The sequence below is a fragment of the Salmo trutta genome, chromosome 25, assembly GCF_901001165.1.
Source record: "Salmo trutta chromosome 25, fSalTru1.1, whole genome shotgun sequence".
NCBI lineage: Eukaryota > Metazoa > Chordata > Actinopteri > Salmoniformes > Salmonidae > Salmo > Salmo trutta.
The window spans coordinates 28519520-28544738 of NC_042981.1; the positions used below are offsets into that span (position 1 = coordinate 28519520).

The 25219-nt window shown below is 43.5% G+C and overlaps 2 protein-coding genes and 1 pseudogene across 6 annotated transcripts; 1 reads left to right on the forward strand and 2 right to left on the reverse strand.

Annotated features, from left to right (window-relative positions):
• The first annotated feature begins 1334 nt into the window (after nucleotides 1-1334).
• On the forward strand, nucleotides 1335-11933 carry LOC115162337 (dihydrolipoyllysine-residue succinyltransferase component of 2-oxoglutarate dehydrogenase complex, mitochondrial). 2 transcript variants are annotated; one of them, XM_029713542.1, is made up of 15 exons: nucleotides 1335-1482; nucleotides 2628-2661; nucleotides 4446-4485; nucleotides 4601-4662; nucleotides 4784-4858; nucleotides 4969-5024; nucleotides 5179-5287; nucleotides 5480-5647; nucleotides 5836-5921; nucleotides 6133-6230; nucleotides 7686-7816; nucleotides 8600-8673; nucleotides 9327-9410; nucleotides 9486-9653; nucleotides 11280-11933. In XM_029713542.1, exons 1-15 carry the CDS (start codon nucleotides 1420-1422, stop codon nucleotides 11412-11414), a joined length of 1383 nt encoding a protein of 460 aa, XP_029569402.1. In that variant the 5' UTR covers nucleotides 1335-1419; the 3' UTR covers nucleotides 11415-11933. The 2 variants fall into 2 exon arrangements, with proteins under 2 accessions (XP_029569402.1, XP_029569403.1); XM_029713543.1 differs by lacking the exon at nucleotides 1335-1482 and adding an exon at nucleotides 1513-1667.
• Nucleotides 11934-12385: 452 nt separating this feature from the next.
• On the reverse strand, nucleotides 12386-21818 carry LOC115162335 (ribosomal protein S6 kinase-like 1). 4 transcript variants are annotated; one of them, XM_029713538.1, is made up of 12 exons: nucleotides 21210-21818; nucleotides 18861-18982; nucleotides 18146-18328; nucleotides 17608-17732; nucleotides 16952-17044; nucleotides 16635-16682; nucleotides 15557-15689; nucleotides 13841-15295; nucleotides 13641-13730; nucleotides 13409-13491; nucleotides 13113-13208; nucleotides 12386-12986 (listed from the first exon to the last, which is right to left on the reverse strand). In XM_029713538.1, exons 3-12 carry the CDS (start codon nucleotides 18279-18281, stop codon nucleotides 12876-12878), a joined length of 2370 nt encoding a protein of 789 aa, XP_029569398.1. In that variant the 5' UTR covers nucleotides 18282-18328; nucleotides 18861-18982; nucleotides 21210-21818; the 3' UTR covers nucleotides 12386-12875. The 4 variants fall into 4 exon arrangements, with proteins under 4 accessions (XP_029569398.1, XP_029569397.1, XP_029569400.1 ...); XM_029713537.1 differs by lacking the exon at nucleotides 21210-21818 and having other exon boundaries at nucleotides 18861-19010; XM_029713540.1 differs by lacking the exons at nucleotides 18861-18982; nucleotides 21210-21818 and having other exon boundaries at nucleotides 18219-18631.
• On the reverse strand, nucleotides 21219-24822 carry LOC115162662 (olfactomedin-4-like; annotated as a pseudogene).
• Between the last annotated feature and the right edge of the window lie 397 nt (nucleotides 24823-25219).

The following is a 25219-nucleotide window of genomic DNA, read 5'->3' on the forward strand; positions in this document are numbered from 1 at the left end:
TTGTTGAATCATCCTTACAACTTTTTTTAGTAAGGTTATCTAATAGGAGAGTCTTATTCTTTAGGCAATTAATGATTATCAAGTACATTTATTTGGATCAATCCCAAACGAGGCATGATATTCTAACATAATAGCAAATGTAGCCTATAGCCTACGTCCATCTGCATGGAAATGACAGAACTATCCATAAAACTATAGTTCATCAATTATAGAGTTATTAATATATTTTTAAACAAGACAAACATTACAAAATGTTACATTGCAGCTTGTAATCTGTAGTGAAAAGCAGTCTCTAAGTGCTCATTGAGAGTTTTTGTATGTCAAATGTTTAATCAATAAGCTTAAAATGTGCCTAAGATTTGCCTAAAAACACAAAACAAACGTGCCTTTATTTACTGAGTTAATGATACACACAAAAAAACGTCAAGAATTCAACATAGCTGAAATCATAAGCAACCAATGAATTTGCATGTGGACAATACTGACATCAACTAACAATAAGGTCAACAATCACAGCCTTTAGTTGTGAAACTAAGGATGTTGCTGAGAAATGTAGTCTTAGTTGTCATCCTGAGAATGTCCCAAAGTAAACGAGCACACAGAATGCGCACCTTACCTGTTGCGGTGAGTAGAGTCGGGGTTGATACACTGAAAATGAATGTGATGAGAGCTGGAGCTACTGTCAATGCATCAAAAAGAAACAGAGGCGTGGCCTCGGAGTTGACTCAACTCTGAGGCCAAGGATGATTTTTTATTTAATTTCAACGTTATTTAACTAGGCAAGTCAGTTATGAACAAATTAACAATTACGGCCTACACCATCATTCAAAACAAATCCTCAATAGAACTAATTAGTTGAGCTCATATTAGTTGTTTAATAGATATTATTTTGTCATTTTCAACAAATCTATGTATTGGCATAATAGGGCAATATTTCAGAGTGGTGAGTTTGTGGACAATTTGCAAGAAAACTGATTATGGAATGAGAAGAAAATGTATGCTACAATTTGTGTTGAACTGATAGTTTGTTTACCGGTAGGCACTCACTTCATTGAATGTGGACTAGATATCACATTATCAGTGATTTAATGGCCCTACCATTTTTTAAAGCTATATTACACATTAATAAACTGACATAAAATACAAATGAATATTCTTATTATGTAATTATTCAATCCTATTTAGGGACAGATGAGGAAAAATCAAACATGCATTATGCAAATATATTGTAAGTAATTTTCACTCTCTGGGCCACTAGCTTTTCCACAGTGAATCCTTTTTGGGACAGCCCTTTGATCAATCCCCTCTTCAGTTGGGGCTCTTGGTTCCTCCCACACTGCTTCCGCCTTTAGCAGCTTTTGGCTTACTACAGGAGAGGAGATTCCCTCCCGCCGACAGGTTGCTGTCACTACAGATACCATGTTATCCTACTCCCGGTGTCTCACCCGGAATGTCGGTCGTTCTCTCTCTGTCATTCGTCAGGTAGGCATTAGATAAATGGAAAACTTTCACGCGGAGCTTCATCATGCTGCGGCCAACGTAGAGGTCTAGGTTAGCGAGAGGTGTAGAAGCGCCGCCCTTTGAGCAGTAGGCCGCGGTAGGCCTTCACATTGCAAGCCAAGGACAGCATGACACCCGGTTCCCCGGCACGACATTGGTTCAACCCGGTATTGAATTCTAAAGCAGTATCTCCCATATCATTTGATTATAGCTAACATTATATTTGGTTTCACGAAGTTGGCTAGTTAGCCAACCAGTGGTTTATTTCGCTATCGAGCTACGATATGTTGAGGTCATTTGAGAGTTTTGGCTAGCACACAGCTATTTTTGTGATGATAGACTGTTGTATTTTGCCTAGTTAGCTAGCTATATTTTGAACAAGCTATGTTCTTTTTTTATTCAGATTTGACATCATATTGACTGTCCAATCTTTGCATAACTGGATTAAACAAACCAGTCGAACTCTCAAATACACAGATAAGACAGCTCTCTATCAATCTATTTTCACTTGGTTATATATTTAGTCATAGTAGCTAGTTATCCCCTAGCAGTCTGTATAATAGTGTATGCCTACATTGTTTCCATGTGTTGAAGTCACCGATTGGTACAACACGCATACATTAATGGCGCTTTCAAGACAACTGTGAACTCGGTAAAAAAAGAAAAGAAAACGAGGTCAAATCATGACCTCGGTGATTTTTCAGGTCGCAGGTCTGAGTTCTAGAAAGATGCCCAAGTTTCCGACTTGGAATTCTGAGTTGGATGACCAATCAAAACAATTTGTCCGAGTCGGAGGTAGTTTTTCTCCTAGTTCCCAGTTGACTTGAACGCTCGGAAGTCGGAGAGTTCCGAGTTCCCCAGTTTTTTTCAACGTGGCAGTAGCCCTCCCCGACCACCAGTACTGACCTTTGACTGGTGAGGTACAGTATGTCAAAGTCTGTCTGTCAGACTGTTCATGTGAACATTGTAAACATGGTGCTTGGGAACAAACACCTGTTGTTGATTTTATGCATTTTCACTCCCTCGTTTTAGAAGGGGGGATATAACATATGCATATGATATATATTTTGAGTTGTTTAATGATCACTTTATATTGATAGCAAACAGGTTACTGTTCTCTTTGACAGGGAATCAATGTGTCTGCACGGCGGGCTGTGCCAGGTGAGTGTTTTGAAACTGCATGTTAATTACAGTACCCAACTCTTTATACTGAACAAAAATATAAATGCAACATGTAAAGTGTTGGTCCCATAAGCTGAAATAAAATATACCAGAAATGTTCCATATGCACAGAAAGCTTATTTCTTTAGAATTTTGTGCACAAATTTGTTTACATCCCTGTCAGTTAGCATTTCTCCTTTGTCAAGATGCACCATCCACCTTACAGGTGTGGCATATCAAGAAGCTGAATAAACAGCATGATCATTACACAAGTGCACCTTGTGCTGGAGACAATAAAAGGCCACTCTAAAATGTGTAGTTTTGTCACAACACAATGCCACAGATGTCTCATATTTTGAGGGAGAGCACAATAGGCATGCTGACAATAGGAATGTCCAGCAGAGCTGTTGTCAGATCATGTAATGTTCTTTTTTTTTTTACTATACGTCGTTTTAGCGAATTTGGCAGTACGTCCAATCGGCCTCACAACAGCAGACCACATGTAACCACGCCAGCCCAGGACCTCCACATCCAGCTTTTTCACCTGCAGGATCGTCTGAGACCAGCCACCCGGACAGCTGATGAAAATGTGGGTTTGCACAATAAAAGAGCTGTCAGAAACCGTCACAGGGAAGCTCATCTGCATGCTCGTCATCCTCACCAGGGTCTTGACCAGACTGCAGTTCGGCGTTGTAAACTACTTCAGTGGGCAAATACTCACCTTCGATGGCCGCTGGCATGCTGGAGAAGTGTGCTCTTCACTGATGAATCCCAGTTTCAACTGTACAGGGCAGACGTATGACATCGTGTGGACGAGTGGTTTGCTGATTTCAAAGTTGTGCCATGGTGGCGGTGGGGTTACGGTATGGGCAGGCATAAGCTACGGACAACGAACACAATTGCATTTTATCGATGTCAGTTTGGATGCACAGAAATACATGACGAGGTTCAGAGGCCCATTATCGTGCCATTCATCCGCCGTCATCACCTCACCTGCACAGATCCATGTCACAAGGATCTGTACAAAAATTCCTGGAAGCTGAAAATTTCCCAGTTCTTCCATGGCCTGCATACTCACCAAACATGTCACCCGTTGAGCATGTTTGGGATGCTCTGGATCGACATGTACAACAGCGTGTTCCAGTTTCCGCCAATATCCAGCAACTTTGCACAGCCATTGAAGAGGATTGGGACAACATTCCACAGGCCACAATCAACAGCTTGATCAACTCTATGTAATGGAGATGTGTCACAGTGCGTGAGGCAAATGGTGGTCACACCAGATACTGACTGGTTTTCTGATCCACGCCCCTACCTTTTTTAAGGTATCTTTGACCAACTGATGCATATCTGTATCACCAGTCATGTGAAATCCATAGCCTAATGAATTTGACTGATTTCCTTATTTAAATTAATTTGTATTTTTAAATGTAACCTTTTATTTAACTAGGCAAGTCCAGTTAAGAACAACATGCTCAATTCTTATTTACAATGATGGCCTACACCGGCCAAACCTGAACAATGCTGGGCCAATTTGTGCGCCGCCCTACGGGACTCCCAATCAGGGCCGGTTGTGATACAGCCTGGATTCGAACCAGGGTGTCTAGTGACGCCTCTTGCACTCAGATGCAGTGCCTTAGACTGCCGCACCACTCGGGAGTCCTATATGAACTGTAGCTCAGTAAAACATTTGAAATTGTTGCATGTTGCCTTTTTTATATTTTTGTTCAGTGACATTTGAGATTCTGCACTAGAACTGAGTACTGTTGTCATCTGTCCTGCAGGATCGTCAGCTAGCTGTAGTGTCACTGTCAACAACCCTACGTAAGTATTATAGCTACACCATTGACCTGTCTTCTCATTGGAACATTGCTTTGGCTGTGTTTTAGCCTTGTATTATGCAGTTATACTTTCTCTATTGACTGTTTTTTATTTGTAGGAAATGTGAAGCCAGGTCCAGTGTCTTCCAAATCAGATACTTCAAGACATCTGTAGCTTGCGGTATGTATTAGCCTGGACTCCCATCCGTTTATTTGACCTTTGTGATCTAAGCAGTAATGGGATTCTGTGTAACACTACAAGAATTGTATTAAGTCAGTATTGTGTTGTCTCTGTCTTTTAGGGAATGAAGTCATCACAGTAAAGACACCTGCATTTGCAGAGTCTGTCACAGAGGGGGATGTGAGGTGGGAGAAAGGTACAGCAACTTACATGTTTGTCTCTGTGTTTCTTGCGCTCATTCAGATGTTGGTTGCAGCCAGGTAGATATTTCTGTTTGCCACGCTTAATGCAACTCTCTCTTTACAGCGGTTGGTGATTCTGTCAAAGAGGATGAGGTGGTTTGCGAAATTGAGACGGACAAGGTATTTAATGGTCGCTGAATCACCTTTTGAACTGCCATTTTCACAACAGCCTTATATAGTAAACTAACAGTTGACTGTAGATGGTTAGAATAACAGACCTGTGGAAAGTTTGATGTATCATGCATGGTCCTTGATGTTTTGTCTCGCTCCACAGACATCTGTGCAGGTGCCGTCTCCTGCTGCTGGGGTGATTGAGGAGCTGCTGGTCCCTGATGGGGAGAAGGTCGAGGGAGGACAGGCTCTCTTCAAACTCCGGAAAGGAGGTCAGTACCACTGAGTTTACCATGTCTATGGTAGGACCACATAAGAAGATCTTCTAAATTCAAGACGCATGGGAGATGTTGTGTTTACCGAGCTATTAGATTATACTTACACATTATACCTACAAAGTAAACACATTGCTATTGTCTAGTATTAATTTTGCCTAATGCATTCTTATACCTTTCTCTCCTCAGCTGTTGCTGCCCAAGCTGCAGAGGCCCCAGCAGCAGCAGTAGCAGCTCCTCCACCCCCCCATGCTGCTGCCACAACTCCCTCTCCTGCTCCCTCTGCACTGGGCCCCATCCCTACCACTATGCCCCCAGTGCCACCCATCCCAGGAGCTGCGATCTCTGCCACACCAGGTTAGTCTGTCAGCCACTCAATGAACTCAATGTCAAGTGAGAAGTATTTAGCCAGTCCAGTGTGCACTGTTGATTATGGAAATAGGATAAATGACTTGGCCCTTGCCTGTTGACAGTGACACTTGGTAATGGCTAAGAAGAGGTGGCGTGGCACTAACAACTCCTGTTCACCTGTCTGTCCGGTACAGTTTCAGCCATCAAACCCACTGCTGCTCCTGCTGCCCCAGCCGCTGTCACAGATGGAGGGGGTAAACCAGTCAGGACAGAGCACAGGGTGAGGCATCATAATCAGGAATACTGCAGTAAAGGAACCACATTATTCTTAATATTCACAATGGCTCAGACCATAGTGTTGGTAGAGTATACAAAAACACTGTCTGATAGAATGCATAGCTGTTGTGATATTTTCTCTTAAGCTAAAATATTTCTGTGAAAATTCTCTAGTGTTTTTTTGTTGTTTTTGTTTTTCCTATTTTCTGTCTCAGGTGAAGATGAACCGTATGCGTCTGAGAATCTCCCAGAGACTGAAGGAAGCCCAGAACACCTGCGCTATGCTGACAACATTTAATGAGGTCGACATGAGGTAGGCAATAACAGAATAGTTGTCCTACATTATCAAGCCCTATCTCTAGTAACATTATTAGATAGGAAATGGGTCTTAAGGGAGCTGATTACTCATCCAGAACATATTAAACATTACCACTACACTTTCAGTACAACAGATTCACTCATATAAATGTATACATTTATATTAGGGATTATGTGTCCTGTCTAAAATGAAGGTGTCTAGATAAAGTAAGGTCAGAAGTAAAGAAATGCTATTCAAGCTGAGGCCATACAGACGATGGTTATAGATTGGAATCTGCTCAATAGGAAATGCTTTTTGAAGCCAGATCTCCTCTTAAACGATGGAATGTAAATATTTGGTCCTAATATTGGTGAAAACAAAGATAAGATTTCTTAAAACTGGGGCTTTATTAATTTACAAGGAAATGACCCCTGTGCTAAAGATTACACTTTGAAGATTTATTTTCCGTGCAAATGTGGGGTGTCAGCTTTCAGCTATTCAGGGGTTTCTCTGCATCCTGATTGAATTGGCATTGATGGTCTGGAGGAAAACCTCCAGGCCTGGGCTCATCTATAGCCGAAGGAGCAGTCAGACCAGGAGACCGGAGCGTCTACTGGGGCCCACAGAGACCTGCGCTCTGAGTGGACGAGACCAGAGCGTCTACTGGGGCCCACAGAGACCTGCGCTCTGAGTGGACGAGACCAGAGCGTCTACTGGGGCCCACAGAGACCTGCGCTCTGAGTGGACGAGCTGCTTCAACTGATATGGGTTTTTATGACAGGCCAATAAGATTTAGAGGGTTTTTGAAAGTGAAGATTTTTATCGCTTCTTCCCTCCTTTCTCAGTGTCTTGGGAGAGGCTAATGCCGTTAGCGAGGAAACGTTAGTGTTTAAACCAGGTTAGGGACAGGAAAACAAACAAATAAAAAGAGATACAAGAGGCCTTTTTCATCATACAGAGGAAATTCAAAAGGCACTCGCACATCTGAGCAATCTTTTTGCAGGTCCTCATTGTGGTTTTATGGACGTGTTTAATGCGTCTTATTTATACACTTTTGTAGTGTTTGTGAAATGCATATTGTTATGTTTGGTAGCACTTATTTATTTTCCCTTGGCCTCCAACCCCTTTCCATGCGTGGAACGGATGTGGGTGGGGCTAGGTCTACATAGGGGTGCTGATTGAAAAAAATTCACAAAAGCTCTGACGAAGGCCGTGAGGCCGATACGTAAGCTTATTAAATATCAGTGATAATATCAAGAGCAGTGTGCGGTTTCCTTTTTCCTTCATCATACAGAGGAGAAGTGAGCGATGGTGAAACATTAACCCAGTGTCAATAGCACTCAATCACCATGACCTGGAGAAGCTGAACTTTTACTGAAAAAATTAGTATCGTTTTTTTTAAAGTTTGGTTGAAAAGATTGCGTGTAATGCATGTTTGCGATCAATATGAGAGCCTAATTCTCTCCACAGCAACATCAGTGAGATGAGGAAGGCCTACAAAGACGCTTTCCTGAAGAAACACAACATCAAGCTGGGCTTCATGTCTGCCTTTGTGAAGGCTTCAGCATACGCTCTGATGGAACAGCCTGCTGTCAACGGAGGTGGGCTCTTTCCCAGAAGCTGCTTTACTTGTCATATCAGTCTGAATAAGGCAACACACATTCTGTATCCACTGGTATCAGGCGTATGTGGTTAAGTTGGTTAAGAACAAGAACGAGATTTACATAGACAACCGTACTTAGTGTGTACTCCACTAATGCCTCTCTGGCCAATTTTTAAACTAGCCACAGTCAAGAAGTGGTTAATCTTCACTCGTAAAATTGTCTGTGGGCCCCCTCCCCACAGAAACAAAAACGCTGTATGCTTCAAGGAAGTGAATCATAGAAGCCAAAGCAGACTGTTCTCTCAAATGGCCACCCGGCAAGTGATACCGGAGTGCCAGGTCTAGGTCCAATAGCCTCCTTAAGAGCTTCGACCCCCAAGCCATAAGACTGCTGAACAATTAATCAAATGCCCCCCCCCCCCCCCCTGCTCCTACTCACTGTTTTATTATCAATGCATAGTCACTTTACCTCTACCCACATGTACAAATTACCTCGACTAACCTGTACCCCCGCACATTGACTCGGTACCAGTATCCCCTGTATATAGCCTCATTGTTGTTTTGTGTTACTTTTTATTTTTTTAAATGACTTTAGTTTATTTCGCAAATATTTTCTTAACTGTATTTCTTGAACCTCATTGTTGGTTAAGGGCTTGTAAGTAAGCATTTCACCTGTTGTATTCGACGCATGTGACAAATACAATTAGATTTGATTGAAAGTTTATTAGTTAATGCAGTATTTAAAATGTTCAAATCCCTTTCATACCGTTTCTCTTTTTAGTCATTGACGACACCACCAAAGAGATTGTGTACAGGGACTACGTGGACATCAGTGTGGCTGTTGCAACACCAAAGGTAAGGCCGATGGTTGGCTACTCACATTGAACACTTTTACAACAGGGCTAATATACAGTACCAGTCAAAAGTTTGGACACACCTACTCATTCAAGGGTTTTTCTTTATTTTGACTATTTTCTACATTGTAGAATTATAGTGAAGACATAAAAACTATGAAATAACACATTTGGAATCATGTAGTAACCATAAAAGTGTTAAACAAATCAAAATATGGAATGCTGCATCAGATGACCTGACCTCCACAATCCCCCGACCTCAACCCAATTGAGATGGTTTGGGACGAGTTGGACCGCAGAGTGAAGGAAAAGCAGCCAACAAGTGTTCAGCATATGTGGGACCTCCTTCAATACTGTTGAAAAAGCATTTCTCATGAAGGTGGTTGAGAGAATGCTAAGAATGTGCAAAGCTATCATCAAGGCTAAAGGTGGCTACATTGAAGAATCTCAAATATAAAATATATTTTAATTTGTTTAACACTTATTTTTGTTTACTACATGATTCCATATGTGTTATTTCATAGTGTTGATTATTCTACAATGTAGAAAATAGTAAAAATTAAGAAAAACCCTTGAATGAGTACGTGTGTCCAAATTTGACTGGTACTGTACATGAACCAAAACGCTGAATATCTAATGTGTCCTGTCTCCCAGGGCTTGGTGGTGCCTGTTATCCGTGGAGTGGAGAGAATGAACTTCGCTGACATTGAGAAGACCATCAACGAGCTGGGGGAGAAGGTAGGATAACATGGATTTCGCTGTACTTTATGTTTGGACTTTGTGCATTCTCTAAGTTGATGATGTTGATTGCAGGCCCGTAAGAATGAGCTGGCTGTGGAGGACATGGATGGAGGAACCTTCACCATCAGCAACGGTGGCGTGTTTGGATCCATGTTTGGCACGCCCATCATCAACCCTCCGCAGTCTGCCATCCTGGGAATGCACGGTATCTTCGAGAGGCCAGTGGCCATCGGGGGCAAGGTTGGCTCTGTTCTGTAGACTTTGATTTTACTCCATATATTGTAGATTCATATCTCAGGAGACCCCCTTATCATAAACTCAGCAAAAAAAGAAACGGCCCATTTTCAGGACCCTGTCTTTCAAAGATGATAATTCATAAAAATCCAAATAACTTCACAGATCTTCATTGTAAAGGGTTTTAACACTGTTTCCCATGCTTGTTCAATGAACCATAAACAATTAATGAACACGCACCTGTGGAACGGTCGTTAAGACACTAACAGCTTACAGACGGTAGGCAATTAAGGTAACAGTTATGAAAACTTAAGGACACTACAGAGGCCTTTCTACTGACTCTGAAAAACACCAAAAGAAAGATGCCCAGGGTCCCTGCTCATCTGCGTGAACGTGCCTTAGGCATGCTGCAAGGAGGCATGAGGACTGCAGATGTGGCCAGGGCAATAAATTGCAATGTCCGTACTGTGAGATGCCTAAGACAGTGCTACAGGGAGACAGGACGGACAGCTGATCATCCTCGCAGTGGCAGACCACGTGTAACACCTGCACAGGATTGGTACATCCGAACATCACACCTGCGGGACAAGTACAGGATGGCAACAACAACTACCCGAGTTACACCAGGAACGCACAATCCCTCCATCAGTGCTCAGACTGTCCACAATAGGCTGAGAGAGGCTGGACTGAGGGCTTGTAGGTCTGTTGTAAGGCAGGTCCTCACCAGACATCACCGGCAACAACGTCGCCTATGGGCACAAACCCACCGTCACTGGACCAAACAGGACTGGCAAAAATTGCTCTTCACTGACGATTCTCGGTTTTGTCTCACCAGGGGTGATGGTCAGATTCGCGTTTATCATCGATGGAATGAGCGTTACACCGAGGCCTGTACTCTGGAGCGGGATCGATTTGGAGGTGGAGGGTCCGTCATGGTCTGGGGCGGTGTTTCACAGTGTCATTGGACTGAGCTTGTTGTCATTGCAGATAATCTCAACGCTATGCGTTACAGGGAAGACATTCTCCTCTCATGTGCTACCCTTCCTGCAGGCTCATCCTGACATGACCCTCCAGCATGACAATGCCACCAGCTATACTGCTCGTTCTGTGTGTGATTTTCTGCAAGACAGAGATGTCAGTGTTCTGTCATAGCCAGGGAAGAGCCCGGATCTCAATCCCAGTGAGCACGTCTGGGACCTGCTGGATCGGAGGGTGAGGGCTAGGGCCATTCCCCCCCAGAAATGTGCGCAAATTGGCAGGTGCCTTGGTGGAAGAGTGGGGTAACATCCCACAGTAAGAACTGGCAAATCTGGTGCAGTCCATGAGGAGGAGATGCACTGCAGTATTTAATGCAGCTGGTGGCCACAGCAGATACTGTTACTTTTGATTTTGACCCCCCCCTTTGTTCAGGGACACATTATTCCATTTCTGTTGGTCACATGTCTGTGGAACTTGTTCAGTTTATGTCTCAGTTGTTGAATCTTATGTTCATACAAATATTTACACATGTTAAGTTTGCTGAAAATAAATGCAGTTGACCGTGAGAGGACGTTTCTTTTTTTGCTGAGTTTATGTGGAATAGAGACAGGAAGCAGTATTTGTCTCTCTGAAGCTCCTCTTCCTCTGCTGCAGGTGGAGATCCGCCCCATGATGTACGTGGCTCTGACGTACGACCATCGCCTCATCGACGGCAGAGAGGCGGTCACCTTCCTGCGTAAGATCAAGACTGTGGTAGAAGATCCCAGAGTGCTGCTACTGGACATGTGAGCCAGCCTCCCCAGAATGGCTAAACAAACCAACCTACTGCCCTTCACACGCAGCAGCTATACCTGCCTAATTAACCTAAACTGCAGACGTTTTGTGTTGGTTAACTAGGCAAAGGGATACTTGAATAGACCAAAAGGTGCATTGGACTTATTGCATGGGCTGAAATGGTGAAATAATTGATGCTAAATGTTGTGTGTCTGGGGCAGGGAGAGGGTGTTGTACATCTCAAAGCACCATTTGCTATTTTCTACCTACAATAAATATTTGTCAAATAATTGTAATATAAATGGCAAAAAGTTGCATTAAGTATTTTTCATTGACTTTTTCTGAGATAACAATTGTAACCTATCACAAGATGGACTGTGAAAACACTATATCCTAAGATGTACAGGTTATTGATGCTTTGTTACACTGATGAACTGACTGGGTCCTGACATCTCATTCACGCACACTCTTAAAGTCTGTTTATGCTGTGTAAAAAAAAAAAAAAACTATTTAAAGACCGTTTTTAAACCTTAATCTTAACTATGCTTTTTGTTTTCTGTTTACACAGACACTTGCCTTTTTTACAGAATGCTCTCAATGACTGATGATAAGAACAATTCAGAAACCAAGTGGCTGGTGTGTAGTGTAAAATAGATATTGCCAGGCCTTGGAAGCTTTAAAAGAAATGGAGACATTTAAGAGACTGAGAACACGCCACATCACTTACAAGTCAGGAAGTGACTGTCTGAGCTGTGAAATATAGTCATAGACCAGGGTTAAACAAACTTGGTCCTGGGGCCCTACCTGGGTGCACATTTTGGTTTCTGCCCTAGCACTACACAACTGATTCAAATAATCAACTGATCAAGCTTTGATTATTTGAACCAGTGCTAGGGCAGAAACCAAAACGTGCACCCAGGTAGGGCCCCAGGACCGAGTTTGAGAAACCCTGATATAGGCTTTGTACAGATGACCAGAAAAAAGGCTGACCATGAGTGTGTATTAAAGACAGCACAGATGCATTGCTTCATTTTACTAACCTTATTGTCAACGCTGTTTATCACAGCCATTAGCTGACCAAAAAGTATTTGTGTAGTAAGTGTTTGACAATGAAAAACTTCCGTTTCCATACTTGGTGATGATATGCATGGATATGTTAACAGTAGCATTGCATGTCATTTCTATAAAAGAAATACCCCAAAAGTCACCCAGGAGTACATTTTGCCCTACTCTATGTTTACACTAGCGTCTATTATTCAAACATGGAGGTTACAAAGAGAACACTGCAGGCAGAGTTTGGGTGCAGGGTTGACATGTTGGCTGTGTGCCTGCTGCTCTGAATTACCCTTCTAATCTATCATTCTTTGGGAAGAACAAGATACTCAGGAAGTAACTCCAGAGCTGGGGCTTCAATTATTTTAGCCACAAGGGGGCAGTGGCTGCCCAACTTCAGGCTCCAGACAGTCTGTTGACCTGCTAACTGCTCAGTGCCTTCCAGGAGACACCATTGAAGAAGGGGTGACACTTGATGTCACTCACTCCACCGCCTCCAGAGCCCAAACGATAACCAGCGTCAAACTGCAGAAGCTGTGGAACACACAATAGTCAGTCATTCAGAAAGCCAATTTGAGTTTGTACAATGTGTGTGGCTGTGTGTATATGTCTACGGTATTTACACTACCGGTCATGTGTGTAATGGGACTCAGGCCTTACCTCAGTGAGCAGGGAGGCAGCTGCAGTACTCAGCTGGTCTGGGATCAGAAGCTGGGTGTGAGAATGTACCCCGGCTGGGTGGAACTGCCACAGGGGCTGGAGGCACAGGAACAGGCTTACACTTTCAACAAGGCCTTGATAACGGTACCAACACAGATACACTACCAACAGATCACTTGGCAGCACTCTAATCAATATACATACACACGTTTGGATTTAATAAACTTTACTATGGCAGTGGGCAAGATTCTGACCTCTTTTTTTCCAATGGATTATTCAATACAAATGTTATTTACCATTCCTGTAAGAAGTTCAAATAGCAATGCCCCCAGACTCCACCAATCACAAGCCTCTGTGATTTTAGACACACCTCCAATCTCTATTGGCCAACAACAAACAGAACTGTTATTCACAGGTTTCTTGTTGGATCAAACTAAATGTCTGATTCTCACCACTGGAAGGCACTTTAGGGTAACAGCCATATGTGGAACTGTTGTGACAGGTTTATTGAATAAACAGTGTTTTCACCTGGGGCACAGTACATCTGGTCCATAGCTTCAGAGTTGGTTTCTGACTGAACTTCACTCCACTGGCCAAAGAATGTCAGGCAGACCTTTCCTGTTGAGAAACATGACAATATGTCACAATCAAAGTTTGTTGAGTTTCCAAGACTCAACTCATGCCAAAAACTGAGACCTTACGGAGTTAAAGTGCTTTAGGTGACTAACCAATGCTGGTAAGCAGGATGTTCTTTGGGTTGAGGTCACGGCACATGACACCTTGCTGGTGAAGACTCTCCAGGGCCAGGAGGATCTGAGCTCCCAACAGACACACCTCTGCCTCAGGCAGCCCCCAACAGCCCTGCCTTACCCCATCTCTCCCACTGGAGGCCTTGGCTGGGAACTCCACCTCAATGATCTGATCCTGACCCTGTCCATCTGATCCATTTGACTTCAGGAAAGCATTCATGTCCTCCTTCCGACACTGTGGGGAGGCCCCTGTGGGGCCAGGGGTGTTGGGGTCACACAGTGATCCTTTCCCTTGGGGGATGTCCTTACTCACAGGGCTCAGCTCCCAGCCCTCCTCTGGCTCTCTGCAAGGAGGCCCCACATGATACTTTGCCCCTGTGAGGGCCAGGGAGATGCCTGCCTGGTTCCCCTGCTGTGTCCCAGCACTGAGACAGCGAGGGACGGAAGGGGGGTGAGAGATCCCTGAGGATGTCCTCATGACCTTCAGCTTGTCTACTGTAGATGGATCAACAGCTCTGCCAGGCTGGGAAGTCTCTGTGTCCCTGCTTACTAAGTTTACAATGCTCTTTTCAGTAGTGTGGTGGTTTACCTGCTCTTCCTGCCCTCTCTCCTGGTGTGTGGATATCTCCACACCCACAGTGTTCTCAAGGTCTCCACCTGAAACACTGCCTTGGTGAGAACCATAGGAGGTCAAAGTTGCCATCTCACTAGCTTGGCTTTGATTATGGAGGGGTAATTGCAATGTATTGGGAACATAACTTTTCTGTGAATACAAACTGATAGAATGATTCTTCAAGTTCACTGTTGACCCTGTCCCACCAGAAGAGGTCTGAGTTGTTTGAAGTACAGGTTTACCTGCAGCTATATCTGAGTCATTCTCACAATTCTGTGTCGGATCAGCAGCCTTCCACACCACGTCAAAATCCAAACTGGATTCTATTTTTGCTGTTCCAGTAGCCTTCCCAGAAGGCTCAGAGGTGACATCAGGATCCTGATCGATGCACAGATGACTAGGAAGAGCAGGCTTGTCCTGAGTTTCAGAGTGCAAACACTGACTGTGGCCTGCTGGATGGATATGGGGACTGATGTCTGTCCTCATTGGCCCAGATAAAGAGGGCTGTGGCGCTGTAGATCTGGAGTTCTGCAGGCAGCCTGTCTCCTCGCAGTAGGAGTGGGTCCTACAGCCTTCCAGACGATGCTGAACCTCATGCCAAGATGCAGGGGAGTCTGTGTCTGGGCTCTCCTCGTTCTCCCTCTCCAGGAGAGGGGTTGTCCCTGTGCCCCCTCTGTCATTGTGATGGTAGTCTGAGCTGATGGTAGGGGAGGTGTAGCTGTTCTTCAGTTTGATCCTGTGCTGGCTGGGAATGTAGCATTCTGGGTGCTCCTTGGCTCGGTCGTTCCTCACCTTGGACAGTTTGGAGAAAAGCTTCCCACCTACAGAGCATAGAAAAGTCAATACGTCATAAGACAATAGTCGTTTTTCTTCATTTTAATTCAGCAATCTTTTCTAATCTCCTTGGCATCCTTGACCCAAAATGGTTGAAGAGTGCAACTATCAACGAAAAAATGTAAACTGTAGGTCCACTGCTATGCCATGGACATAAATCTCCCTTTGCATGGCGATAGGCTAGGTAAGAGCATCAGCTACATCTCCCATACTGCAGGGCTGGCAGGCAGAGCCTGTGTTCAGCTCACCTTGAACATGCTCCAGATGCAGGTACACAGCGTCCTCACTGACATAGTACCTCAGCAGCTTCACCATATAGGGGACGCCCTGGGGGATGATGGTGGGCTGGTCCCGTCTCGCCCAGCTCGACTTGGGCAGGCTCTGAGAGGACACAGCGCAATACTTGGTCAAAATACAACTTCTCTACTGTAATACACATTGTTCTCTTGTCTAGTCTTAGTCTGTGTCTATAGTTAATTGATAAAAACAGAAATCTAAAATCTCATCTCTACAAAAGCTGGCTCTTCTCTAGCACTGTTTATACCTGGTTCTAACACGCGTCCTTTGTCCTGATCTTGTAGACGATTAAAAGACACATTGTGATCCGATTGTGATCAGATCTTCCTGACCACTTACGGAGGTAGTCAGGCATGCATTGTGTCTAGATATCGTTAGTGTAAACAGGTCTGGATAGTGAAACCATTTAAATCCTCATTATCCCACCCTGTAAAATCATTGACAGGTGGCACTACTGACTTATGGCATTAATATGTGTCTTTAAATAAATAAATAAATATTATTTTGAAAGAATATCCATCAAATAATTTATATACAGGGAGAGAACAGGAAATCTGGTCACAACGTGGACACAGTGGTCGTATAAAAATATACATTTTAATACCATATGTAGACACATTTCTCAAGATCTGGGCACAATCAGAATGTGGACAAGATCAAGACATATGATGCATGATAGTGCCAGGTGTAAACGAGACTACTGAGACCTGCGCCTTAGAGACCCCGCTACAGTATTTTCCAATAACAACTCTCTGGTTACGGAAATCAGAGGTGCATTTCCACTAAGAGGGTCAGAGTGGAGGGCTTTTAGCCAAATCAATGGTGAAGGATACTGAGGGAGACTGAGAGTATTCCCATTGACTGGGCTGCCACAGAATGGCTGGCAGGGGTCCAGACAGTACAACAGCCATCTGTGCCCTGGATATGCATCTACACAGATAGACAGCTGCACTGTTTCTACTACATGTCTGCCACTCTGTCCTCTGACATACTGTATTGGTAGTGTTAAGTTCAGACGTAAGTACTTACTTTAACAACACATTTCTCCTTTGTAATCAGGCTTTGGACAATCAGGACCTTGGGGAGAAGACATACATTTTAGTTTATTTTAAATAGTATGTTATTAGATGGTTGTGACATTTTAGGACAAGGTACTATTTGCATAGGTAAGCATCGTGGTTGTCACTGGATCTATAACACATGGTGTATGTGACCAATAAAATGTGATTTGGTTAACAAAGGGTTAACTACAGCCAGGATGTCTGTTCAAGAGATTATCATCAGTCTAACAAAACGTTATAGTACCCATGTCTGGTTGAGAGCAGTGAGTGTAAAAACGTCCTTACCTTATCGATGATCCCCACCACTTTACACATCTCCAGATCCTCCACTGGGCAGCTCAGGTGTCTGATTGGCCGGAATCTCAGACTACTGTAACCCTGGTGATAAAAAGAGATCAGATCAGTACAGGACAGATAACAGCGATGTGGACACGTGTCTTTGTGTTTGATTCAGATCTGAAATGTTGCTTCTACTCAAGGATTAGTTACAATCTTAGAACAGATATTAGCATGTTGCATAAGAGAGGGGGAGAGAGAGCGCCCAGCCGGCCAGTGCGAGGCATCCTGGCAGATATAATGCGACCTTCTCGCCCGGGTTGGGTGTAGTGTAACAGAGGGAGATGGGGTTGTTGTGCTGTTCTGTAGCCCATCTCCAGAGAGAGGCTGTAAGCAGCACATACTGGTTGCTTTGAGGATGTGACTCAGGCTTTCCCAGAAGGAAATGATTCAGAGAGGTGCTAACATGAATAGCACTTAACCACCTCTTCAATAAACAGACTAGACATATAAATCAACACAGGAGTGAAAAGCTGGAAAATGAGTGTCCAGTTTCCCTGAGTAACATGGATGATCAGAGTGGGTTGATTTCCATCAATAAGATTTGCACAGTATTATGGAATGTTCATCTTGTCAAAATGAGGGTTCAAAGGTCATCTTCTTACCCCTAAGTGAGAGTTCCCCTTCCCCAGGTTGTCCTGCAGGTGGGAGATAAAGATTTCCTCGGCCCTCTTCAGATACTGAGTAGTCTTCCTCTTCACTGCCTCCCGGCGCTCCTTGTTAGGGTCCACTGGAAGGCAGACCAACTACATCAGACCTCAGTTCTCTCACACAATGGAGAAACCTCACTCCACTAAACTGAAATAACAACCTCATTCAAACGCTTCTGTTTGAATATAGCTGACATACTTCACTAGCACAGCAGAGAGAGAATATCCGGCATGCTTTACCAGTATGGAAATCTTTCTCTGACCCTGGCTTTCTGACTTCCTGTTTTCATAGGAATTATTTAATTCTGCTTTACAATGGACGAATCATGAGCAGATAAATCCACATGTTCCTGTTTCATGCCACATGACTTGTTCTCACTGTGTTGAGTAGCTAAAGTCTGTAGCGCCTTAACCTGCTCTATTCAATATCACCCTAACCAGAACCCTGCATGTTGACAGAATACTCTAGAGTACAGTAGATTTACCACTGTACCTTGAACTCCATTGAGCAGCAGGTCAACCCCATTCTTGTAGTAGCTGAAGGCAGCTTCATAGTCTTCACTGACCTCCCTGTCCAGAGCCATGTGGATCTGCTTGGCTGCCTCCACCAGGTAGTCTCTCTTGGCCATGGCTGTCCTGGCTGTCCTGGCTCGGCACTGTGGAGGTCCAGACGGGCCTAGCAACCGCACAACAGAGTGTACCGTACTATATGTAATCACACTGACCTGTATGTCCTAGGAGGAGTCATAACACGACCAGCCACCGCTCTCTTTAAGGAAAGTTCCTAAGAATAATCCTTATGATGGCAGTGAATAATTGATCAAATCTTCCAGAGATGGTTAACTACCAAAAGCCAAGATTTCCCCCGGGCTACAGTAAATCCCTTAACTAGTCACTTGTCTGAGAAAAACATGATGGCAAAGCATGAAACTGAAAGTAAAGTGAAAGTAATGTGACCAATAATAGACTGTTTCTGTTCCTCTCCCCTTACAGGCAGCTGGTGGCACCGTAATTGGGGAGGAAGGAAGAGAAAGGGGGATACCTAGTCAGGCTCATAGTAATGGCTGGAAAGGAATACATGGAATCGGGTCAAACATTGTTAACCATGTGTTTGATACCATTCCAGTCGCCCCATTCCAGCCATTATTATGAGCCATAACATTTACACCAGCCTCCTCGTCAGATCATAAGCATGTGGAGTGTCTTACCTTTACTCCCTGGTCCGATCAGCAGTGGGACTCATCTCTGGTAGCAGTTAGTCGGCTCACTGGGGGGGTTATCCTCCTCCACTTGAAGGTTAGTCTTTGTTTTCAAGCATGATGATACGAACCTGGGTCATCAGAGAGTTTTTACTTCAGTAGAGCACAGGAAGTGAGTATGAGTGTGCAGCTCCAGTACTATTGCTGATGAATAAACACTGTCAGTGCTGCAGGGGCGGTGAGGAGGAAGGATGACTCAAAGTACTTATACACTGCCTTCGGAAAGTATTCAGACCCCTTGACTTTTTCCACATTTTGTTACTTTGCAGCCTTATTCTAAAATGTATTAAATTGTTTTTTTTCTCATCAATCTACACACAACACCCTATAATGACAAAAGCAAAAACAGGATTTAAGAAATGTTTGCTAATTTATAAAAATAAAAGAAACAAAATAAAATGTACATAAGTATTCAGGCCCTTTACTGAGTACTTTGTTGAAGCACCTTTGGCAGCGATTACAGCATTGAGTCTTCTTGGGTATGATGCTACAAGCTTGGCACACCTGTATTTGGGGAGTTTCTCCCATTCTTCTCTGCAGATCCTCTTAAGCTCTGTCAGGTTGGATGGGGAGCATTGCTGCACAGCTATTTTCAGGTCTCTCCAGAGACATTAGATCGGGTTCATGTCCAGGCTCTGGCTGGGCCACTTAAGGACATTCAGAGACTTGTCCCAAAGCCACTCCTGTGTTGTCTTGACTGTGTGCTTAGGGTCGTTGTCCTGTTGGAAGGTGAACCTTCGCCCCAGAGTGAGGTCCTGAGCACTCTGGAGCAAGTTTTCATCAAGGATCTCTCTGTACTTTGCTCCGTTCATCTTTGCCTCGATCCTGACTAGTCTCCCAGTCCCTGCCACTGAAAAACATACCCACAGCATGATGCTGCCACCACCATGCTTCATTGTAGGGATGGTGCCAGGTTTCCTCCAGACGTGATGCTTGGCATTCAGGCCAATCTTGTTTAACATGGTCTGAGAGTCTTTACGCGCCTTTTGGCAAACTCCAAGCGGGCTGTCATGTGCCTTTTACTGAGGAGTGGCTTCCGTCTGGCCACTCTACCATAAGGCTTGATTGGTGGAGTGCTGCAGAGATGGTTGTCCTTCTGGAAGATTCTGGAGCTCTGTCAGAGTGACCAATGGGTTCTTGGTCACCTCCCTGACCAAAGCCCTTATCCCCTGATTGCTCAGTTTGGCTGGGCGGCCAGCTCTAGAAAGAGTCTTGGTGGTTCCAAACTTTTTCTATTTAAAAATGATGGAGGCAACTGTGTTCTTGGGGACCTTCAATGCTGCAGAAATGTTTTGAAACCCTCCCCCAGATCTGTGCCTCAACACAATCCTGTCTCAGAACTCTACAGATAATTCCTTCAGCCTCATGGCTTGGTTTTTGCTCTGACATAAACTGTCAACTGTGGGACCTTATATAGACAGGTGTGTGTCTTTCCAAATCATGTCCAATCAATTGAATTCACCACAGGTGGACTCAAATCAAGTTGTCGAAACACCTCAAGGATGATCAATGGAAACAGGATGCACCTGAGCTCAATTTTGAGTCTCATAGCAAAGGGTCTGAATACTTATGTAAATAAGGTATTTCTGTTTTTTAATACATTTGCAAAAAAATTACATTTTTTTCTTTAATCTAAAAGAAAATCTGTGTTTATGTTGAATTAACGGGGAAACTGATTAGATTTGTAAAAATAATAAACCTAAGGGCTTTTTTTTTTACCAAACTTTTAACTTAAATCCAATGACAGTGATTTTTTTGTTGTTGATTTCACATTGAATTTACGTTAGTTGACTACTGAACCAAATGTAAATCAAAACTAGACGTTGAAATGACGACGTCTTTGCCCTGTGGGTACATATTACTGTACGAAAGCTGTGGGCAGATCCCTGTCAGAGGTTTTATAAATGCTAATGTATTGCAATCATAGTAGCTCTTAACATACCACAAAAGTGCACAATGAAAATGCGCTGATTGCCTTACTACAGTATCATTGTGACATGGGGTTAGTTTTGTATCCCACTCACATACACCCTTTATCATTCCTCATGCAGTCTAATGAGGGGAAGTCATAGTGTGTCTGTTGTTGAGAATCAGTCAGCCTCCTGCAGTATTTCCATGTTACATGCACCAATATCCTTGATACTAACGACAAACATTATGTCAGCGTAGAGACAAACTAGAATACACAAGATTAACAATATAATAATCCCATTTCTTTGTCTGCAATGGATAGACATGCTTGCATCATACATACATCTTGGTCTATAGACAGACAGCACATGCACACATATATCCTACCTGATGTGATCAGAGCATGCCCCCTGGACCCACTGCCCCAGCATCAGCCTTCGTCCTCAGCAGCCTCCGTCTGCACAGATATCAGGAAAAGGAGGAGAGTTCAGCGAGGCTGCCTATTGGCTTGAAATGATGTACGGTGGTACCATTAGCCACGATGCCTTAACTTCCCCCGTCTCATCCTGACAGATGTTATATTTAAAGAGACGGAGCTGTCAGATAGAACAATGAGACAGATATTTTACTGGATGTATAAATGTGAAGTATCCGCTTGGCGTTTCCACTGAGGGGAAACCCACTGGCGCGCAGTGGGAGAAGATGGAACGAGGTCGATTTTGGCCGACATTCTGCTCATTTTCTCATCGATGAAACATTTGATATCAATACAGTTTTCTTTCGCAAAACTACAATATGTTATGAACAGAGTGGACTAAGGTTTGTACACTTTGGCCTTTGCGAAAGTTTTACAAAATCGCGTTGTTTAGAAGGAGTGCAAAAGCGAATTGAGTTATTGAACACGCGCACTTTAGAGAGTAGGCGTTCCTTAACGGAAATATGCAGATGATGCTGAAACGCACCAATGGGATCTCGCTAACTCGTGCTTGGCTCTGCCCCCTCCCTGCGTGTTCTGCCCACTATGGCTCATTTGTTCCCCTTGAAAACGACAGGCTGTGGTCTATCTTGGTTTAGTTTGAAAACATTCGGTTCTGTTTTTGTCTTGCTATTGTCTCCAGACTTTTTTTCTATTTCAGATAGATTTGGCAATTTATTACAGTAATGTTGTATCCACATTTGAATTAGTCAATGGAATTTGTACAACAACGACCTGAAACCGTAAGAATAAAACAATGTGCATGGTTCATTGTTGTACATGCAGTGAATGGATGCTATGTGGCCTCACCCTGCCTGCTTAGTCTAATCTGCTCTGACTTGGTCCTCAGTAACAGTTGGACCCAGACTCTCGCTGGAGCACAAAGAACAACCCCAGGGGAGGGCTTGCTTACAGAGGAGCAAGGCGGAAGCCCCAGCCTGAGCCCAAGGAGGAGAGCTGGGAAGGGGAGGGGGAAATGAGAGTAGAGGGTGTGAGAGAGTAAACCACAGCCCAGCCCAAAGCTAGGGTGGGAGGGGTCTGATATACTGGGGATGAGTCATATTGTGGTACTAGTTATACGGAGTGACTCATATTCTACTGAAAAATAAGGGGTGGGATACTGCATCCCTATACTCTTTCTGATTGGACTGCCTAAGGTAATGGGAGGGAATCTGACACAGTTGGCTGGGTATTTTAATCATTATGGTAATAATGAATATTTTAATTTTCAATCCAACTTAAAATGAACTGAACTACAACACAAACAGATTCAATGCTTCAGTCTGATTTTATTTCAGAAATTCTAGGGACATGAGTTTTGAATGCAAGTCAGCGCTTCAGACAAAGTAATGAGTATTTATTCAGTCAAAGCCCCATGCTGTCAGAGAGTCATTTCAGTCACGATACGATAGACCAGAGAGAGGCTCTAGTTTTTGCTAAACGTAACACTATAAGACACATAGTAGCCCTTGTTGTACATGTAGAGTTTCTGGTCAATAGGGTTTAGTGCAGGTTTATATATTCATCCTGGAACTTCTCAAATGGAATGCCAAGGTAGTTCTCCTGCTCTGTTTTGGTGTCATAAGAGTAGAAGATCTCCTCTGTGTAAACATCTACTGGTCTGGTAGCATAGAGAACCCCACACACCATGAAGGCATTGCCTACCAATGCTTTGTACACGTTGAAATTTCACAGCTCCTCTATGCCAAATTCAACCTCGTTTACTTTGGCAATGACCATTTTACCCTTGGATTCATCAGTGGCATAGGTTACCCATAGCCCATTTTCATCATTCTCATGTTCTGATTGGCTGAGTAACTGTATGAGAATGTTGCACTGGCCTTTTTAATTACTCTGTAGTCATATTTGGATGCGGTCAAATTCAGTTTAGCCATGCTGAATGGGCTGTTTTTCTGGTAATACAGGGTGTTACCATGAACAATATAATTGTTGCCGGTACCCTGCTATCCATTTGGCAAGTTGTTGTTTAAATTAATTCCTTAAAACCAGATTTTGATAGTCGGAGTAAAGATAAAAGTCCTGCACTGAGGCACTGCTATAGGCACCATACCAATACATTGATTCAAAGCCACGATTGGTTTTTGAGCTGTTTCCATCACCCCCCAAATCTGTAGCCCGCATTCAAGTTCGCATTCAGTTGGCTGTTCACTGGCTTCCCTACACTGGCAATGCCTTTATAGTTGCAGGAGCCTGGGGGAAAACATAAATAGCTATTAATAATATATAAGACAAACAAATCCACAAACTACTGGCTTTGAAATAATGATACAATATGTTAACAATGCTACCATCACAGAGGCTTCTTACCAATATCTGTGTTTGTCCCCTCCTCTTGGTTCTTCTGGCACTCCTCCAGCTTCTTCTGCAGTTTTCAAACTCAATACGGATCACCTCCAGGTTACTCTTGTCATAGCTCTCCAGCTGGTTCACAATCAGGCTCATGTTGTGAATCTATGGATGCATGTGTACAAAGGACAAATAGGTCATTTGTTCCATATAGCAACATTCCTCTTTCTTCCGCATGATATTAGCTGTCACTTATTTATAATGCCAATGCCAGTCATTAATAGTCATTCTGCTATGTCTGTCTACCTATCACCCATTTACCTCAGTGTACAGGCTGGCGAACATAGGTGAGGAGTTGAGGGATTCCTTCAGCTGTGTCACCAACGATTCAAACTCTCTCAGCTCGATCCTGAGAAGCTCGAAATCTGGTCGGATGTACTTATCAGGGCCGCTCTCCAAAATCTCCTCTCGGATAGTCAGGTTGCTTAACTCAGCCAAATAGATCACAAGCCTGCCCTTGTAACTGTCCAGCTGCAAGAGAGACACAGGTAGTTGTCCCGATGTAAGATATCTAGTAGGCTATACTGTGATGAGGTCTCAGTTAAATATACACATGCATGTCCTCCAAGGTTTACAAGACGTGTTCCATAAACTGGAGTAGGCTACTATTAACATCACTTTACAACCTGGCGTGCAAATGCAATATGGATTCAATCCTGTTCAGGGGGCTCAAACCTCATGGTGTTCATTACAATACAAAAGTACATTATTTTATCTGGATTCCCACTTCCAGCATTAGATCCTTGGTGACTTGCTGCATGTGTTCCACATGGTCGGCAGGGAAGGTGATGTCAGGTAGAAACACATGACAAAGACATTGCCCCAACTCACCTACAGATGCAGTCACATTTCCAGAGTCCCAGTCCTCCATTGGCTGGAGGAAAATACAAGTTTGGACTGAACTTCACAGTGGTAGCTCACACAAGTAGTAAACTAGCGCTCTTTTTGGAAGTATCTCTAACTGTCAAGGTTTAGTGGAAGGAGAAAATGAGAGTCCCTTAACAGCCAAGCCACTCCAGGGCAAAGGAGAGGCAGGAGCACTAGAAATGGAACCATCTTGTATCCAGTGTTGTTCTGGTGTGGCTCCTTGTCTGTCTGTTCTGGGTTTTTAAAGACCCGCTCCTATCAGCTAATAAGAAACATCTTGTTTCTTCCCATAATTACTGCTGTTTCTTAAGAGACTACCTTCAATTCTTGAGGAATTATATGCAGATATCCTTGTTTGCTTTTAATAAAATACTCAAGTACACTTTTTGAAATCTGTCTCATCATTTTATTGATCACAATCATTTTGTGGACATGGAGTGCATGAGAAACAGGGCATATGGACAGTTTTTTTCAGTTATGAAGACATGTTATTGATGGCATATGGTAGATGGCACCTGATATTATCAACTACATAACTGGATCTTACTATTAGTCATCAACAATGTGGCAGGATATTATATGTTGAGATAAGCATAGTATAATAAAGTATTTTCATCCTTATTCCAATGATATAGCCTAGCAAGTTCCATCACATAATTCCACAAGTACTATGCTAACTTTTTTTCTC

Excerpts from the sequence above, each read along its gene's own strand:
- LOC115162337 (XM_029713542.1), top strand. The coding sequence starts at position 1,420 with ATGTTATCCTACTCCCGGTGTCTCACCCGGAATGTCGGTCGTTCTCTC. Across the intron at positions 6,231-7,685 it reads TTTAATGAGGTCGACATGAG|CAACATCAGTGAGATGAGGA; the intron begins GTAGGCAATAAC and ends TTCTCTCCACAG. Across the intron at positions 8,674-9,326 it reads TGGCTGTTGCAACACCAAAG|GGCTTGGTGGTGCCTGTTAT; the intron begins GTAAGGCCGATG and ends CCTGTCTCCCAG.
- LOC115162335 (XM_029713538.1), bottom strand. The coding sequence starts at position 18,281 with ATGGCCAAGAGAGACTACCTGGTGGAGGCAGCCAAGCAGATCCACATG. Across the intron at positions 17,045-17,607 it reads AGGGGAACTCTCACTTAGGG|GGTTACAGTAGTCTGAGATT; the intron begins GTAAGAAGATGA and ends TTTTATCACCAG. Across the intron at positions 15,296-15,556 it reads GCATCTGGAGCATGTTCAAG|GTGGGAAGCTTTTCTCCAAA; the intron begins GTGAGCTGAACA and ends TATGCTCTGTAG.